This window comes from Malaclemys terrapin, chromosome 21, assembly GCF_027887155.1.
Source record: "Malaclemys terrapin pileata isolate rMalTer1 chromosome 21, rMalTer1.hap1, whole genome shotgun sequence".
Classification (NCBI taxonomy): Eukaryota; Metazoa; Chordata; order Testudines; family Emydidae; genus Malaclemys; species Malaclemys terrapin.
The window spans coordinates 1,290,478-1,308,637 of record NC_071525.1 but is presented as its reverse complement, the minus strand read 5'-3'; the positions used below and the strand labels follow the sequence as shown (position 1 = coordinate 1,308,637).

Below are 18,160 nucleotides of genomic sequence, written 5' to 3'. Positions count from 1 at the left end.
ATAGAGACTACAACACACCAGGAGCAGAAAAACAAAACACAAACCTTCTTGGTTTACAAGGGGAGTGCTGAAACAGATCACATCTCCTACTGCAATGGGCTTTGAGAGGTCTGGCTCAATGACATGCTCCACAGGCATGTGGATATAATCAGCCATGCCTGGGTGCTTCTCATCCCAGATTCCCAACAGCGTCACTCCTCTGTTCACAGCTTGAGCGATGTAGGTGTAATTCTTATTCCCAGGTCTGATTAGCAGCAGGTCATCTCTGAAAGCAAACAAGCCCCAGTCAAAAGAAAACCAGCAGAGCTTCGGATGCCCAGAAGAGATAAGCAGCATATTTCAAGTATAAAAACCCCACGGCTAACATAGCCCAGTGAGTACGTGAACCAGCTTTTCACTTCTGAAGAGTTCCCTTCAATTCTGCTTTAGCCCTAGGGTAACCAGACGTCCTGATAAAATCAGGACCATCCCGATTTGTAGGTGTTTGTCCCAATATTTCGCTCCGCCAGATTTTGTTTTTGCTCCGCCGGCAAACCCCCCTCTCCTCCCATGTCCCCCAATATTTTCTTCCTCTCATCTGGTCACCCTATTTAGCCCTGAAGTACAGGACCTTTCACCTATCCCACCACTTGTAATGCTAAAATTTTACCTGTGAGTTTTAGTTACCCTAGTCAGCTATGTGCCAACCTCCTCAGGACTGTACCTGTTCAAAGCCAGGTAAAGCTGGGTGTTCTGGGCATGGAATTTTTCCCCAATATTGTCATAGAACTGGACTGTGAGAGTAAGAGCCATCCCCAGAGGAAATGCCATCAGAGATGTGCTGCTAATGGTGTAGAGCTGGGGACTGGTACTTATCCTCAGGTATGACACTGGAGCCACCTGTAAGAGACAATGCTTCCTTTGGTTCACTTTAAAAAAATACATTAAATGTATGTCTTTCCCACTGAAACAGACTCACTTATTGTGTACAAGTGTACAAGGGTACACAACTACTTCAGAAGGAAGAGCACCACCTACTGAACCATCGATATCTCTTCCTGCAGCACCTAGGTTTTGCTTGGTCTCCCATCACTCAAAGCATTTAAGATTGCCCTTAAATTATCAATAGCACATGAATCAATTAAAAAGCATACAATATATTTATGGTGAGATCAGCAGCACTGTTTCTTAGCCCTTATTTTAAGCTGTAAAAAATGAAGTAACAGATAAAGATACTTTGCACTTTGGGGCCTTTCACACAATGGGGTGATTTACAAACATGAAACCTCACCACACATTATCATCCCCCATTTTACAGATGGGTAAATTAAGGCTCAAAGAAGTGATGTGACTGGCCTCCAAGGTCACACTTTGAGTCAGAGGCAGAGCGGAGGCGGAACCCTGGAGATCACAAACCAGGGGACCTTACTCGCCCCTCCGAGACACTGATCCTGATACAATGAATAGTACGTGATCTCTCAGCATCAGCAGGTTTTACTGATTTGAAAAAATCAGAGGCGGGTGCTATTTCCTTTACTTGCAACAGTACTGGCAAATGTCTTACCCGGACCCCAGTTATGACTGTCTGGTTGACTCCAAAGAGTTCTAGAGAAGTTACTTCTAGCACTGCAGTGCCTGTTACAGTTCCTGCTCTCAGGAGCCCCTGGCCATGCTCCTCAATGACAGAAGAGTTGGGGAAACACTGCAGGATTTGAGAGCTCACAAGCGCTGCCCCATCCCTAGGTCAAAAACAGAGTGAACAAACCCTCGGTTACACTCTACCAGGCTGAAAATTTGGGTCTAAATGGAGGGCAGTGAAGCTATGAGAAAACTCAGCAAGAAGGGCTTTTCTCAGACAAGCCATGTATCCAGCAGTTTCAAAACTCCCCCAGGATAGTGTGCCTCCAAGCTCTTCCAGTTCACAGCTTAATGTATTTTATTATTATTTAAATGAGGCATGAAAGTGCTAAGCCAGTGGTTCAGTGACAGCACCACCTGTTCATTCACAAGAGATCAGAGTTTGGGCCCCAAACTCCATCTCATTCCCTATGCTGAGAGACTGAGAGTAGGAGGAAGGCACAATATTCTCCAGATGGTCAGACCCTGCTCTGCTCAGGGTCATTCAGATATGTTGCACATTTGAGGGTGGTAGGGTATCAGAGGATACCCCTCAGAAAAGTGCATATTATATTCCCAACAGAAAAGAACATTTCTGGGAGTGTGCATAATCTAAGAACCACAAAAACTACCACCCCAGAGACAAGCATTTGCAGTTATCCAACAGTTCATTTCTTGCACTGAGGGCAGAGCTCAGCCTGGTCTCAATCCTCAGTGGATAAAATTCATCCGTGCGCTGGGGGATAGCACGCGGCCGTGGAACACTTACATTTCACTTCAGCCCTTCTGTGCAAGGCTTGAGTTTCATTTAATATGCACAAGGTATGGCTTTAAAGACTAATGTTCAGGCAATTTCAGAGACAGAGCATGCCCAAAAGTGGTCTCCCATGCAACAGAATTCTGCAAATCGGTGCAGCTCTTGGAAAGAAGATAAAAAGTTGACTGCAATGCAGAGAGACGGACAGCTCCCTGGATTGAAAGGAAGAACATGTGCTGTAAACTGGTGGTGCCCAACCTTATTACACAGGAGGGCCACATAAACCTTGTGTGGGCCAAACAGATTCTACATATTTTGGGGGTTGAACTAGATGACCTCCTGAGGTCCCTTCCAACCCTGACATTCTATGTTTTTAATGTCACCTGTATCGATTTATCTTTTAAGTTCAGGTTGTTTCGTACGTATTTAGATAGACGTAACCTATGTCCAGTATTGTCTATTTACACAACTGTGTAAACTAAATGATGTAAACATGATGCCAAAACGCTAATGAATCAGCTGTTGGTATTTTGTGTTGAAGCAGGCTACGGGCTTTATGAAATGCTCTGGTGGGTCACATATGACCCACGGGACATAGGTTGTGCACACCCCTGCTGTAAACTGTTTCTCTCTCCTATATTTCCTGGGTTCAGAATGGAATGTCTTTTCTTTGTTTACCTGTTTGTATACAGCTTGAGCTGTGAGTTTGTGGACATCAGAATCTGCTCTGCAGGGCACTCAGGAGAGAAAAGTAGAAGCTTATCGAACACCTGTAGGAACAGAACAAATCATTTTATAAAGAGAAATTCAGAAAAATACATCTGGGTTAAATTAAATAGCAGGTACTTTTAGAACCAACCAATGAAAGAAAATGCTTTTTCACATAGCATGTGATCATCCTGTGGAACTCCTTCCCACAGGGGATCAGAGATTAGACGTTGTGACTAAAACGTAGAGATTGGATAATTTTCTATCCATAACTTTATACGTGACATAGTAGGGATTAACACATTTTTTAAGTTTGCGAATACAAGCTGATTGCTGTCCGACAGAATCCACCACCATCCATATGTACGGTAGAGAACAACAGGACTGGAACATATGGATTTTTTCCCTCCCTTCTTACTCCTAGAGCATCAGGTCTGAGTCACTGCCAAAGACAGAATACAAAAAGTCAATTGACCAATAACATGATCCAGGATGACAAATCCTATGTTTCCATGTAGGCTGGTCAATAAGAAACCAGAAGAAAGCCCCTCAACATGGGGGTGGAAATGATAATGACTGCCTGGATAGCAATGCACAGTGCTCACCAGCAGAGAAAAGCACTTGTATTGTTGGGAATCTTTTCACACAAGGAATATACAAAACATAGTAAGAAAGTTCTGAAAGAAACAACTAAGCATTCAGCATGCATTTCCAGCGGCTGTTATGGGAGCTGTACGGTTAAAGCTCTTCAAATTGCATGGAAATGAGGAACTTTCTCCTGCTTACTGGCTGATATTTGCTTTTATTCTGAAAATGCCAAGACTGTTTGGCTCCAGGCTCGACAGCAGTCACTGAAACTGCCGCTGTGCAGGGGGTGAGGATTTCTATTCCAAAGGCTTCAAGAGGCAAATCTAAATGAAAATCCACAAAATCCATATCAAAAGCGTGGGTTGGACATTTAATGTGGACAGGCCAGCTCATTAACAGAACTCTCCCTTGCTTTGCAGCTGAAACAACACTGCAGCTGGGGGGGCTGGAGTTACACACAATCTATAGGTTTCAGAGTAGCAGCCGGGTTAGTCTGTATCCTCAAAAAGAACAGGAGTACTTGTGGCACCTTAGAGACTAACAAATTTATTAGAGCATAAGCTATGCATCCGAAGAAGTGGGCAGCAGCCCACGAAAGCTTATGCTCTAATAAATTTGTTAGTCTCTAAGATGCCACAAGTACTCCTGTTCTTTTTACACAATCTATATTCACCCCATGGGCAGCAGGAGTATCAGTTAGCAAGGAATACAGAGACATGCAGAGAAGGGTTTACACATCTCTGTGTACACTGTGACCACAATACATCTTTTGTGATGCACCTGTCCATGCACAGCCCACAGCGTAAGCCTATCCATGACACACCTGCCAGCCTGACTTCGTATCTTGCCTAGGCTTCGTTTCCGTTTTCCTCCTTGCTTCAGATATGAAATCCTGTCTTCTACCTCTTCCCATGAAAGTAAGAGATCCCATTTGGAGTGACCAGGGGAAACTTACCAATATTTGTACTTCATCTGAAAGTTCAGCCATGTTTCCTTCAAACTGACCAGTGGATACATTCAGACATTGCACTGTCACTTTAATACTGGTTCTCCCAGCCGCCTTAGTATGTACAACCATAGCAAAGTTATTCTCAGGTACAACCTGCAGGGAAACCTGACAGAGAGATGGTAGGGTTGTCATTACAGGTTGCTCAGGCCTTTCTGATCAACCGTTCATTTATAGTAAAGGAAAAATGCAGAACGATGCCATATGTGGGGTTCAAGAGGTCATTTTTCCCTTGCATTTTCTTCTTTATGATGAGAGATGCTATTCTAGATAGAATGGTTAATGAGCAACTCCCTCAAGAGCCTAGTACTGTTCCTCTCAAGATATACAAAGTTCAACATCCTGCTCAGTGCAGCTCCAGCTGGCTCTGCTTGAACAAGGAGCCTGCTAAAGACAGTCTCTGCCCCGAGGAGTTCACAGTCTGAAACATGCACACAGCAGACACAGTATAAGGAAGTTTAAGGCAAAGTCACTGCAGAGGTCGCTGTTCAAAGGCTTGTGTAGAAGACTTTGTGAAAGGCTTGGTCGGTTTCGAGGAAGGACTAGGAGGAGGAAGGGGAGGTCACTTGGGGTGGCAGGGATGCTGGCACTCAAGCCATATGGTCTGCAAAGCAGTGCTAATCTGCCCAGCAAGGAACTCTAATGCCGCTTGCCTTATCCCCTGATGCCTTTAGCCACCACCTGCCATGCAGTGGGCTTTAATTGCGTTCGTGTGGACAGCTCCGTACCTCTGAGTGTCGGGGGAGAAGGTCCAGAACATCCCGTTTACTCATTGACCAATGGAATATCAGCCCTGGGTTGGCATTACCAAAGGAAAATGGAGTCAGAGTGCTGGTCAGCCCCATGACATAAACAGGCATCTGCAAAGTAAAAATACGGTCACCATGGGAACTCAGGGTACTGCTGATGTTTCCTACACTACAGTTTGGACATCTAAGTGTAATTCTGTAGGGAACAGCTTCCATACGAGGAGAGAGTAAAAAAACGGGGACTGTTTAGCTTAGAAAAGAGCCGACTAAGGGGGGAGGTACGACAGAGGTCTATAAAATCATGGCTGGGCTGGAGAAAGTGACTAGGGAAGTGTTATTTACCCCTTCACATAACACAATAATTCAATAAATGCCCTGTTCTGTTCATTCCCTCTGAAACATTTGGAACCAGCCACTGCTGGAACACTGGGCTACATGGACCACTGGTCTGACCCAGTATGGCCGTTCTTATGAACAGCAGACAAAGAAATAAATAGGACACAGACTATGAGGAGTTACCAGCATGGTGATACAAGAAATGAATTGTAAACTCTTCAAAAATAGTTAGCGTTTGTATTATGTGTCATGAATGTGTTACCAATAGCATATTCTCCGAAGTCCCTTAACATTACTGTAAAACATACAAACAACCTTGCTAAATGCCTGGCCCTAGAGAAAATATCACAACCCCTTCCTACAGTGGCATATACTAGTGTGCAGAAGACCCAAACTCAGTCCCCCACTCCCTGGACTGATGGGAGGAGCTGTGTATGCAAGTAGAGCAAGCATATTCTACCTGGAGATACACAGATCTTCGGCAGCAGCCAAGCAGTTCACCTTTTCAGTGTACATTCCATGCTGTCCTGCACAGAACTTCCTTCTCACTTATAGACACAAAGCATTTGAGAGCCCTTCTAAATTCCAAGTATGAGAAAGTTTCAGAAACTATCTTACAACAGTGGACTAGATGCATGATGCTCCACTAGAACGGTTTCTTGAGGCATTTGTGACTGATATTCCAGGCTCCCTCTCTCCACTTTAATGCTATGTCTCTGCTGGGCCTTAGTGCACTGTCATTTTCCAGCTCCCATTCAGTGGAACACAGAGCTCTAACCCACGGTAGGACTTAGGTTGCTTATCACTGTGAGAATGGGGTTTGGAGCAATCCAGGTTTGAGCATACACAGTAGAACAGGAGTCAGCTAAAGTCTCCATTTGGTAAATTGGTGCCATTTGCTTGAGAAGGTTGGAAGTTACTGGCCTAGATGACTAAAGAAGTCCGTTTTCAGTTACTACATCACTTTAGTAAACCCTATCTCAGGATTTTCAGCACTGCTTGGATTTATAACTCCAGATAGAGCTAGAAAGTCGGTCACTACTTGTAGGTCACCGTGGTTTCCGATAATAGCTACAGAACTAACCTTGGTGGCGGTTATAAGCCTAGTGGCAGGTGCATGAATTCTTACTGCTCTCAGCTGAACTACTTCCAATTCCACTTGACCCTGCAATATAAGACAAATAACATGCTTTGAGATTTATGAGTAAAACGGACAATCTGAGGAAGGAGACTGGGGACCTACATTCAAAATAAACAGTGTGTAGGCTGGGTAGGGGCTCAGCTGGTAGCTTTAAAGGAGAACTAGATTTGCATGCAGTCCCAAAGGTTAGCAGAACTGTACAAGTGACAGTCCCTGAAAAACATTAAGCAAACATGGCACTATGGCCACCAACATAGAGGCTGCAGCAGCTTATTTGCTAGCCAAGCAGGGAAAGTTTCTGGTTGGCATAGAGCTATTTGATGCCCCGTTGCTTTCTCCCGTGAATTAAACATCTATTTTGTTTCAACAATGCACTTCCCACTGAGGGTGCAAAAAAAGCAAGAAACACAGAGATGTAGGAGCTGATGCCACTTAGTCAATCATTTCTCCCTCCAACAGGCAAAGGCCTGATCTCTCATTTCAAATATAAAACCAAAGAACAATGCACCTACAGTAACCTTTACTTCTGTCTAGGCACATCATGCATATAGCATGGGGTCTTGTCCAACCAAGGATTTCAGGATCAGTTCCACTGAGATGCCCAAGCCCACCTGCAGATGTGCTTCCTCAGCAGAGGCCAGTGCAAGGGAAATAAATCAGAGAAACAAATAAGGAATTACAAAACAAGACAGGAAGATACCTTTGAGAAAACTATTACTTTTCCTGTGTCTTCACTGACCGCCTGAATGGTACCCTGTATTATGGCTGTTCCAACTGCCTTAGCCATCACCTGGCCCAGCCTGTTAACTACAGCCACAGTCTGGTTACTGATAGAGAAGTGAATGATGGACTGTGGCTGTGGGCCACCTTCTGACATCACCTGCAATATATTTAAACAAGAGGAAACTGTAGCCTCAGAAAATGAGGTATACTCAACTGAACCATGTGCCAAATCTGCGCTTTTCCTTGTCCACAAACAGAAAGCGTATCACATATTGGAAACAAACGACGCAGTGTCTCTTTCCCGGCTTCTCAAGTGAGTGCGTCAGATACACCGCACAGTGCAAATACATTTAAAGAAACAGGAGAAGCTAGCCTGGAAATGATCTGGAGCTGAGAGTCTGAGAGGGCGGGGAAGAGAAGGCCAAACATACCTGATGTAATTTTGACTTCTACTGCTTAGGAAAGAGTGGGGAAGAGATAGCATAGTAGGAAATAGAAATAGGACTAGTAATAGGATATAGAGCCTTTACCACCTGTTCTATCAGACATTTTTTACTCTTTTAATATGGCAGGGGGAGGGAGGGAAAGGCAGGAAGGAAGAAAGAAAGAGGAAAAGGGGATTGGGTAAGTCTCATTTGTCTCTGGAAGAACTAATAGACTTTAAAGCTCACCTGCCTCATGTTGTGTGGAATGAGGGTCATTTCCTCTGGGAGGAGTTTGAACGGAGGAAAGACCTGGCAAAGGGAAAAGGAGGGAGAAACTTTTCTGCTGCAGGATTTCTTTTTAAAAGACAAACCGTTAATATTAAAAATACTCCTTGCTTAGTGGTGCACTACATGGCACCAGGCCAGTCTGCACTTAGTCTTGAAGTGCCACAGAAATTCTACCTCCGCTGCCAACAAAAAACCTCACAAGAGCTAAAATTACCTATAGTTTAGAGACCAACGAGATTGATGGTAGCTCAGTATCTGAATTCTTTGCTACAGCATAAAAAATGAATCACATGTGCATTTCTCTAAACTGATTATGCCACATCCTTTTGAGATCTCTGTAACAGAGAATGGGACTCCCAGTTAGCAAACACCCTCTGTTTTATTAACATCAGGACTACACAGATTTTTACAAGGAAAATGGGATAATTTGGTAAAATATACAAATAGCAGCAAGTTGCCCTTACCAGGAAATCTGTGATTTCCTATAAGACCTTTCCATTCTTTTATGACTGTCAAACCCATCTAAACTCCAAGCTTTTCAGGCCAACATTATCCAAGTGTTTTTTTCACTGCATTTTGAAGGAAATGATTCTACACCAAGAGAGAAACATCTGAAGGTAGGCAGGCACAAATGGTGAGCGTTCTTACTTCAACCTTCCGAGGAGCAGAAGTGAATTTTCTTCCCATCTTGTCCCAGGCTGTTGCCACCAAAGTTGTCTGGCCTATTGCGACAGCTCGGAGTACATAGACTTCAGAGTATTCACCCACTTCCTCCATTAGCCTACAAAGATACTTAACAGTTATTTCACGTTTCCCAGCTTGCATTAAAATCATATAATGCTGGGGACAGAAAATGCCTTTAAACTAGTGGATGAGTTTAAAATGAGTCTCTAATACCGAGGTTTGTGTTTCTAGACAGCCACCACAGTCTTAGACTTATGTTCCACAAAGCTCTGAGTGGCATAATTCACAATCTGTGATAGTTATGAGAATGTCTGTGGCTGTATTCAATCATGTTAATGCTCTGGAATCTATATTTTCCAGGGAAATCAATGTCTCTTTCCTCATGCACACAACATTTTTGTCCTGCTGTGGCAAGGTTTAAGTTATATAATCCATTTTCCCTGACATCATTGCTGAATACTAAGATATTTGTAAGTAAGTACATATATTTTCATCTGCCTCCACAGTAAGCAAGCAGCACAGTATTAAGATAATAAAGGGATTCCAAGCTATTTCAATCAAAAGAGCTATACATTTATGGACTAACCATGCCAGAAATAAACAATGTAAACATATTTACTACACAGCTATATTTTTCTGTGGCAAGGGGATTCCGTGGCAGTGTAGAAAACCAAGTGATGGGAATGGAGATAACACTTTGCCTACTGCATCGCTTTTCATTGAGGAGCTACACTGAGAGGTTTACAAATATGAATTAAGCCTGGCGACCTAGCCTATGAGGTATGTATGTATTATCCCCACTTTACAGAAGATTAAACCTCAGACATGGGGAGGTGAAGTGACTTTCTCAAGACCACGCACGCTGGGACAGTGACATGACTGGAGATAGAATGAAGGAGTTTGGACATCTAGTCACCACAACACTCCTTTAGTCAGGGGATGGATAGGGAGGGTGCTGGGTTTTGCTCTGTAGTAATCAGTTCTATTTTGCAGTAGAGGATGGATATTCTCAGCTGCTATTTGCAGTGGAAATGCACCAGGATGCCTACTGTAGTACTCACAAAAGTGTAACAATAGCAGATGCTGCCTGCAGTTTGAGCTTCATGTACTTGAAATATTTACTCCTGAATGGATGTCGATGAAAACCGAGGACTCGCACGCTGACTAGGACAGATTTGCCAATCTCGATCTAGGTAAAAAGAGCACTTTTACCATTTTTGGCGCGGTCTCTGTACCTATGCCTAACCTTGGATGGGCTGCAAAGGGACACCACCCACCTTACGTCTCTTAAGTTCTCCTTCCTACCTGCAGAGAGATACTCACATAGGCAGGACATTCAAGAGGATGCAGGCAGGCTCCCTCTTCTTTCAGTGTCACTTCTTCATCAGAAATAGAGAATTGTTGCTGTTAAAATTAGAGGCTCATCTCTTCTAAGAGCTGCTGTGGGGCTGCCAGAATGTATGGCAGCCCCTACAGTATGAGACAGGGATTCACACTGGGTCTCTCATTGTGTAGCGAGTGACACTATTGTTGGGACACTGAATGGCCTTAAATACATTTTTTAACCCAGGTAAATTAAGATTTCACATTAATAAAATGTGAAAAGAAAAAAAAAAACCCAAAAGACTGGCCTGGTCCTTCTACAGCAGTATGATTTACTGCCAAAAACAAACCTCTGAAGTGGATGCAAGATCTCATGGTTTATCACCTAGCTAAGACATGCATTCAATCTTCAACATAAACCCCTTGCAGCTCAGTTCCAGAAGAAGTTGCTTACTCCCCCAGGGAAGAAGAGAAGAGTATATACTAGGGCAGGAGTGGGTAGCGTCTAACCAAGTATTGAAGAGAAGTTGTGTTTTTTCTTGCAGTCCTGTGGACAAATCTTGCACCAAGTGCACCAAGCCCAGCTATGTGGCTCATGTGAAATATCTCTGCCCCACAAGATTTGAAGAAAGAATCGTAAGACTTATAGAACCAACGTGTAACTCTCATATTTTTGAAGCCTCAAACTCTCAAAACTACCACCCACCATAGTTAAGAGTCTATCTTCGTTACTAAGCAACCTAGAGAGAGATGCGTTTCTTCAGGATGATGAATGCATGTTGTGCAGTCACATACTTTGTCCTTGGGAGCCAACAGCATATTGGAACAGACAAGAATCCTGTTCTTGGATGCCTAGATGAAAGGCTGCCACACTGACGATGTCTCTTGTATTTAAAAAGATACGTTCATACAGATTTCTCTAACAGTGTGAAAATAAAACAAATATCTTTTGAAAGGAAAATTACTTCAGAGATGGCTCAATACAATGCAAAAACAAACAAACAAAAACAAACAAACAAACGTGTGAACGGAAATAAGAACAAACAAAAAAATATCACATCCCAGCAGGCTAGGTTTTTTACAGACATTGGAGTTTCCCTGAGATTGTCTCACCTTGTCAATGAGATCCACCTCCAACTCGTGCATATCAGACACATGTATATAGACTGTAGCTGGTCCCAGAAATGCCAGACAGAGATCGTAGACCTCCAGGGTTAGAGATCCAGGATGCAAAGGAATGATCTACAAGGAAAGTGAGGAGGTATTAGCCATACTATCTGCAGTGGATACCGATTTCATTTGCATCTCTGTCACCAAAAAGCTAAAGCTAACTTGTAAAAGTGACCAAGTTTGGCATTCTGCTGAAAAGTCATTGTTCAAACAACCATGTAAACAAAAGAGGGAAAAGCTCTGTTAGGGTCAACCAGAAGCCATCACAGGACTGTTCCTATAGCACAGTTCCTAGAGCACTGTGTCCAGTCTAGTTTTAAATGTCTCAACTCATGGTGTTTTCACCACTTTCCCTGGAAATTATTCAACAGTCCAGAAGGTCACACAGTCAGGATGTTTCTTCCTGATATTCAGGCTAAATTTCTCTCTACAGGAAAGCAAAGCTGACTCAAGTGTGATTTCTGACTCTGCTGCTCACTCATGCCTCTGGGCCCGTTAGCACCAAATAGTATATTGTATTATATTTACTGTTACAGGAAATAGCAGCCAGGAAAACTACAGGAGAGAATTAATTTTGATTGAGCAACTATAATGGTTGAAAGTGTCACCCTATACAGGATCTGGAAGTCAGCCAAGTCCCTACCCATATAATAAAATCCAAAAGGTAAATAAAATCTATACACAGTAGCTGATACAGTGTATTTTGTACCATTTGGTGACAGGCATACTTTAATCCACTATTCTAATATTTTCTCTTATTAAGAAATCTAGTCTAACAAATATCTGGCCCACTTTACAAACGTGCTGGCAATAAAGTAATTCAGCGTGTTAAAGTGAACTGCATAAACAGTTCTGAAGGTAAAAAGAAATGAGAGATGGAAAGTAAGAAAAAATATCTATTTCTTTCCTAGAGGGTGAATCTCACTGTGAGATTTTGAACCCAGGCTTTTCTCCAGGGGAAAACACCTTGAATGTGCTCACCTCGATGGCACTCTCTGCTTCCAGGTATGTAGTGTTTACAATCTCCTCTTTGCTGCTGTTGACCAAGAAGTACCCAGATCCTTCCACTAGATCAAATATTTCCTAGAATGACACAGAAAAATGAGTAAAATCCCAGGGCACTCACTCCTCTACCAACTCAGAGTGCTGGCTCACTGACGTAGGGGTTTAAATCCTGCAGGCCTTACTCAGCTTTTACTCAGTCTCCAAAGGGAGTTTTAGCCCAAGTAAGAATTGAGAATTGCAAGCTGCATGAAACATTTTCAAAACACTGTAAGAAAGACTCGAATTACAGGTATACCCCAACTAAAAAAAAACAAAACAGTAAGACCACCAAAAAAATGCCACCGTGGCTAAACAGCAGAGTAAAAGAAGGGATTCGAGGAAAAAACCACTTCTTTTAAAAATTGGAAGTCAAAGCCTACTGAGGAAAACAGAAAGGAACATACACTCTGGCACATCAAGTGTAAAGGAATACTTAGCCAGGCCAAAATAGAATTTGAAGAGAAATTAGCAAAAGACACAAAAACGAACAGCAAAATTTCTTTTACATACATCAGAACCAGGAAGCCTGCCAAACAACCAGTGAGGCCACTGGATGGTAAAGGACCACTGAAGGAAGACAAGGCCACTGCAGAGAAGCTAAATGAATTCTTTGCATCAGTCTTCACTGTAGAGGATGAGAGGAAGATTCCCACACCTGATCTATTCTTTTTATGTGACAAATCAGAGGATCGTCCCAGATTGAGATGTCAATAAAAGAAGGTTTTGGAACAAACTGATAAATTAAACAGGAATAAAAGTCACCAGGACCAGATGGTATTCACTCAAGAGTTCTGAAGGAACTCAAATATGAAATTGCAGAACTACTAACTGTGGTATGTAACTTATCGTTTAAATCAACCTCTTTACCAGATGCCTGGAAGTTAACTAAATGTAACACTGACTTTTAAAAAGGCTCCAGAAACGATCCTGGCAATTACAGGCCAGTGAGCCTAACTTCAGTACCAGGGAAACTGGTTGAAACCGTAGTAAAGAACAGAATTATCAGACACATAGATGAACATGATTTGTTGGGGAAAAATCAACACGACTTCTGTAAAGGGAAATCATGCCTCACCACTCTATTAGAATTCTTTGAGGGGTCAACAAACATATGGACAAGGGTGATCTAGTTGATATAATGAACTTGGACTTTCAGAAAGCCTTTGACAAGGTCCTCGCCAAAGGCTCTTAAGCAAAACACACAGTCATGAGATAAAAAAGGTCTGATCAGTAACTGGTTAAAAGATAGGAAATAAAGGTTAAGAATAAATGGTCAGTTTTCACAGTGGACAGAGGTAAATAGCAGGGTCCTCCAAGGATCAGTACTTGGACAAGTGCTATTCAACATACTCATACATGATCTGGAAAAAGGGGTAAGCAGTGAGGTGGCCAAGTTTGCAGATGATACAAAAATTACCAAACACAGTTAAATCCAGAGCTGACTGCAAAGAGTTACAAATGGATCTCACTAAATTGGGTGACTGGGCAACAAAATGGCAGATGAAATTCCATGTGAAGTAATGCACATTGGAAAACATAATCCCAAGTACACATACAAAGTGATGGGGTCTAAATGAGCTATTACTGCTCAAGAAAGAGATTGTGGAGTCATTCTGGATAGTCCTCTGAAAAATCTGCTCATTCTGCAGCAGCAGTCAAAAAAACGGACAGAATGTTAGGCACCACAGGAAAGGGACAAATACCAAGACAGAAAATACCATATGCCACTATATAAACCCATGTTACCCTCACATTTTGAATACTGCCTGCAGTTCTGGTCACCCCATCTCAAAAATCATATAACTGGAATTGAAAATAAATATTGAATTGGAAAAAGTGAAGAGAAGGGCAGCAAAACCGAATAGGGGTATGGAACAGCTTCCATTTGAGGAGAGATTAAAAAGACTGGGACTGTTCAGCCTAGAAAAGAGACGACTAAGATGGCGTATGACAGAGGGCTGTAAATCATGAATGGAGTGGAGAAAGTGAAGAGGGAAGTGTTATTTACCCCTTCACATAACACAAGAACCAGGTATCAGAGGGGTAGCCGTGTTAGTCTGAATCTGTAAAAAGCAACAGAGGGTCCTGTGGCACCTTTGAGACTAACAGAAGTATTGGGAGCATAAGCTTTCGTGGGTAAGAACCTCACTTCTTCAGATGCAAGTACCAGGGGCCACCCAATGAAATTAACAGGCAACAGATTTAAAAAAACATAAGGAAATACTTCTTCACATAACACACAGTCAACTTGTGGAACTCGTTGCCAGGGGATGTTGTGAAGCCCAAAAGTAGAAGTGGATTCAAAAAAGAATGAGATAAGTTTATGGGGGTAGGTCCATCAATGGCTATTAACCAAGATGGCCAGGGACGCAAGCCCATGCTCCAGTGTCCCTAAACCTCTAACTACCAGAAGCTGGGACTATATGTCAGGGGATGGATCACTCAATAAACTGTCCTCTTCTGATCATTCCCTGTGAAGCATCAGGCACCGGAAGACAGGACACAGGGCTAGATGGACCACTGGTCTGACCCAGTCTGGCCATTGTTATGTTCTTATGAGTAAAAACCGAGTAAAGACCTCAAATTTGGCCCTAAGTGATGAGGTGATCAAGAACAGCCAGCTCTAATACACAAAGTCATGATTCCCCTGCTCCCCTACAAAGAAAGGAACTCAAGGGCATCAGCTAATACCATGTATCCAATTAAAATAATTGTGAATGGTCCAGCCTGGGGGTTAGTGCTTTGGATTTTCAAATGGAAAACCCAAGATTGATTTCCCATCACTCACTGGCCAGTGGGCAGGGATTGGGAGTGCTACAGAGACACTCAACAGAAGGATGTCTTAAGGCAATGAACAGTGATTCCTCCACTAATTGCACTGTCTCTTCAGTTTCACTGAAACAGGACAGGCCTCATTAAGTGTACTGTGAAGAATACTTGCAGATCATCTCTCTTAACACTCATCTGGAACAGTGGCCTTCTTTTCAGAAGCACTGCTACCTTTGAACATAGGCAGCACTTGCAGTCCAACACCACACTGTATTTACATTTCATTGAGCAGAAAGGGAGAGATCAAAGAGGTTATCATTCCATGAAGCGATGAGCAGTTATACAACAGATGGGCATGAGCTTTATGCAGGGACACAGTCACTGTCCTCCAAATGTTCATGAAGGCAGTTGAGGGGGGGAAAAAAAACATCTACTGATGGTAAAATGCTGCTTAATATACCAAAGACTGATGTGATATAGTGTAGCCATACGAATAACGTTCTTACCTTCACAGCAGGATGATTATAGATAGTGGCATTGTCTGGCACCACTGTCACATCCTCTACCAGTAACAACTCCACAGCCGTGGAGGTAGGCAAGTTAGATACTTCCTAAATATGCAACCAAAACCAGAGAGAAGTGACATTAGTATTCCCTCTAGTCACAAAACCCCAAACCTTCTCTTTCGCAGAAGGACCTGATGATTGCTGTGGCAGTGCACTAGCACTTCTCCTAACTGGCTGGGATGGCAGAAATAGGACTTTCCTCTTGAAAGAGGACAAAACCCAGTATTCAATCCTGAAGATATAATTATCTGCACAATCCTAACCTACTCAGCTCAATTTATGAGTAGACTGCAACAGTTTGCTAGACAGATCAGTTAGAGATTAATCAATCCATACTATGCCCAAAATGGCCTCTTCCACTCACTCTTGGACTGCCTCTCTCTGAATACTTCACAAAGCTGACTCCAATCAGAATAGTCCCTTTGATGCGGTGCACCTCCAGGAGCTGATGCCCTATAAGCAATAGAGAGCAGATATTTCACTGGAAACAAGAGATGGAAAACAAACAAAAACAGCAATTCCACCTTCAACTAGGAATAAGAGTGAGCAGGATGCAATATTTGCAAATGAGGTTCATGAGCAATAATTTCAGTGTTAAGAATTGGAAGCAATTAATTAATTGTTAGAAATCTGCTTGAATCGTTCTTTGACAGCTCCCTTGTGTTATCCGTTTAAAAACACACATCTATAATCCATTACCCATGCTATGGCACTTTTAAAGGCTGTAACAGAGTAGCAGTGTTCCTCTGACATACCCCACCCACCCTGGAAGCAGGAGGAAATTCTGTTGGGAAAGGGTTAAGTGAGTGCTGCTGACTTAGGCAGGTGGCTTGTTACTCCACTTGCAGATGTAAGGGAACTGGGACTGGCTCGCTAAAGAAATGCTCTAGCGCAGGGGTGAGCAAACGTTTTGGCCCAAGGGCCACATCTGGGTATGAAAAGTGTATGGTGGGCCATGAATGCTCACCAAATTGGAGGTTGGGGTGCAAGATGGGGTGAGGGCTCTGGCTGGGGGTGCGGGCTGTGGGGTGGGGCCAGAAATTAAGAGTTCAGGAGGGGGCTCTGGACTGAGGCAGGGGGTTGGGAGGCGGGGGGGAGTGAGGGCTCCAGCTGGGGGTGTGGGCTCTGGGGTGGAGCTGGGGATGAGGGGTTGGGAGTGCAGGAGGGTGCTCCAGGCTGGGACTGAAGGGTTTGACTTGTGGGAAGGGGATCAGGGCTGGGCAGGCTCTGGGCAGCGCTTACCTCAACCAGCTCCCAGAAGCAGCGGCATGTCCCCCCTCTGGCTCCTACGTGAAGGCGCGGCCAGGCGGCTCTGTGCGCTGCCCTGTCCGCAGGTGCCACCCTGTCCGCAGGTGCTGCCCCGCAGCTCCCATTGGCTGTGGTTCCTGGCCAATGGGAGCTGCAGGGGCAGCGCTAGGGGCAGGGTTCAGAGCCCCTTGGCCGCCCCTATGTGTAGGTGCTGGAGGGGGGCATGCTGCTGCTTCTGGGAGCTGTGCGAAGTGGGCCAAGGCTCTGACCCCACCCCCCAGCTGGAGCGCCGGAGCGGGGCAAGCCCTGGACCCTGCTCCCCGGCAGGAGTTCGAGGGCTGGATTAAAATGTCTGGAGGGCTGGATGCGGCCCCTGGGCCGTAGTTTGCCCACCTCTGATCTAGCGAGTGGGCTGAACAGTCCTTAGAGAAGAACCTAGGAGGAGCCCAGCCTAGGGAGGAAACTTGAAGTTTGAGCTTAATTTATGTTAAATTCTTTATTAATAAAGCCAAAATCATTAGAGAAAGTGAAGCCCAGATATCATGGTGATGCATAGATATAGAGATTATATTAGGAGGAAGGAGAGAGAGTTTGAGCTAAATTCAGTGCTGGGGTAAGCAGGTGCAATTCCGACTGACTTCACTGGAGTTCAGTGTATAAAACTGAACAGGTACCGTGCAATCTGGTCTGTCCACTCCCATCATCCTTTGCTACCATCTGCATGGACTTTGAGTCAGTAAAGTGTGCGAGACTTTCATTGGCTGATTTCCACTCCAGCATCAGGGAGCTAAAGTTGTCAAACTTCCGCCGGTGCTGATCAAACACGGCCAACTCCAAAACTGTATTCCTCAAACTGGACACGGGGATCTGCACCCAAAATAATAGAACTCAATCTCATTAGTAACTCGGAGCCGGATTCCAGAGGAAAACCACCTTGTACAATGCAGCCCATAGCCACATTCATCTGAACGAGAGAGGTGCAGCCTAAGGAGACTACAGGGCCCAGGATGCTGTGATTCCTCTTTGGAGTTTCCTTATG

At 43.8% G+C, this 18,160-nt stretch overlaps 1 protein-coding gene across 1 annotated transcript in view; it reads right to left on the bottom strand.

Moving 5' to 3' along the window:
• Positions 1–18,160, bottom strand: part of NUP210L (nucleoporin 210 like) — a 43,798-nt gene that overhangs the window by 8,894 nt on the left and 16,744 nt on the right. Inside the window, exons 17-32 of the mRNA XM_054010592.1 lie at positions 17,796–17,988; positions 16,238–16,326; positions 15,814–15,918; positions 12,476–12,577; positions 11,438–11,566; positions 10,063–10,190; positions 8,966–9,098; positions 8,276–8,338; positions 7,582–7,761; positions 6,825–6,905; positions 5,384–5,515; positions 4,605–4,763; positions 3,032–3,123; positions 1,544–1,718; positions 704–879; positions 45–265 (exon numbers count right to left, since the gene is read on the bottom strand). Coding sequence (XP_053866567.1) covers positions 45–265; positions 704–879; positions 1,544–1,718; positions 3,032–3,123; positions 4,605–4,763; positions 5,384–5,515; positions 6,825–6,905; positions 7,582–7,761; positions 8,276–8,338; positions 8,966–9,098; positions 10,063–10,190; positions 11,438–11,566; positions 12,476–12,577; positions 15,814–15,918; positions 16,238–16,326; positions 17,796–17,988 — 2,158 coding nt within the window. The remainder of the gene's footprint in view (positions 1–44; positions 266–703; positions 880–1,543; positions 1,719–3,031; positions 3,124–4,604; positions 4,764–5,383; positions 5,516–6,824; positions 6,906–7,581; positions 7,762–8,275; positions 8,339–8,965; positions 9,099–10,062; positions 10,191–11,437; positions 11,567–12,475; positions 12,578–15,813; positions 15,919–16,237; positions 16,327–17,795; positions 17,989–18,160) is intronic.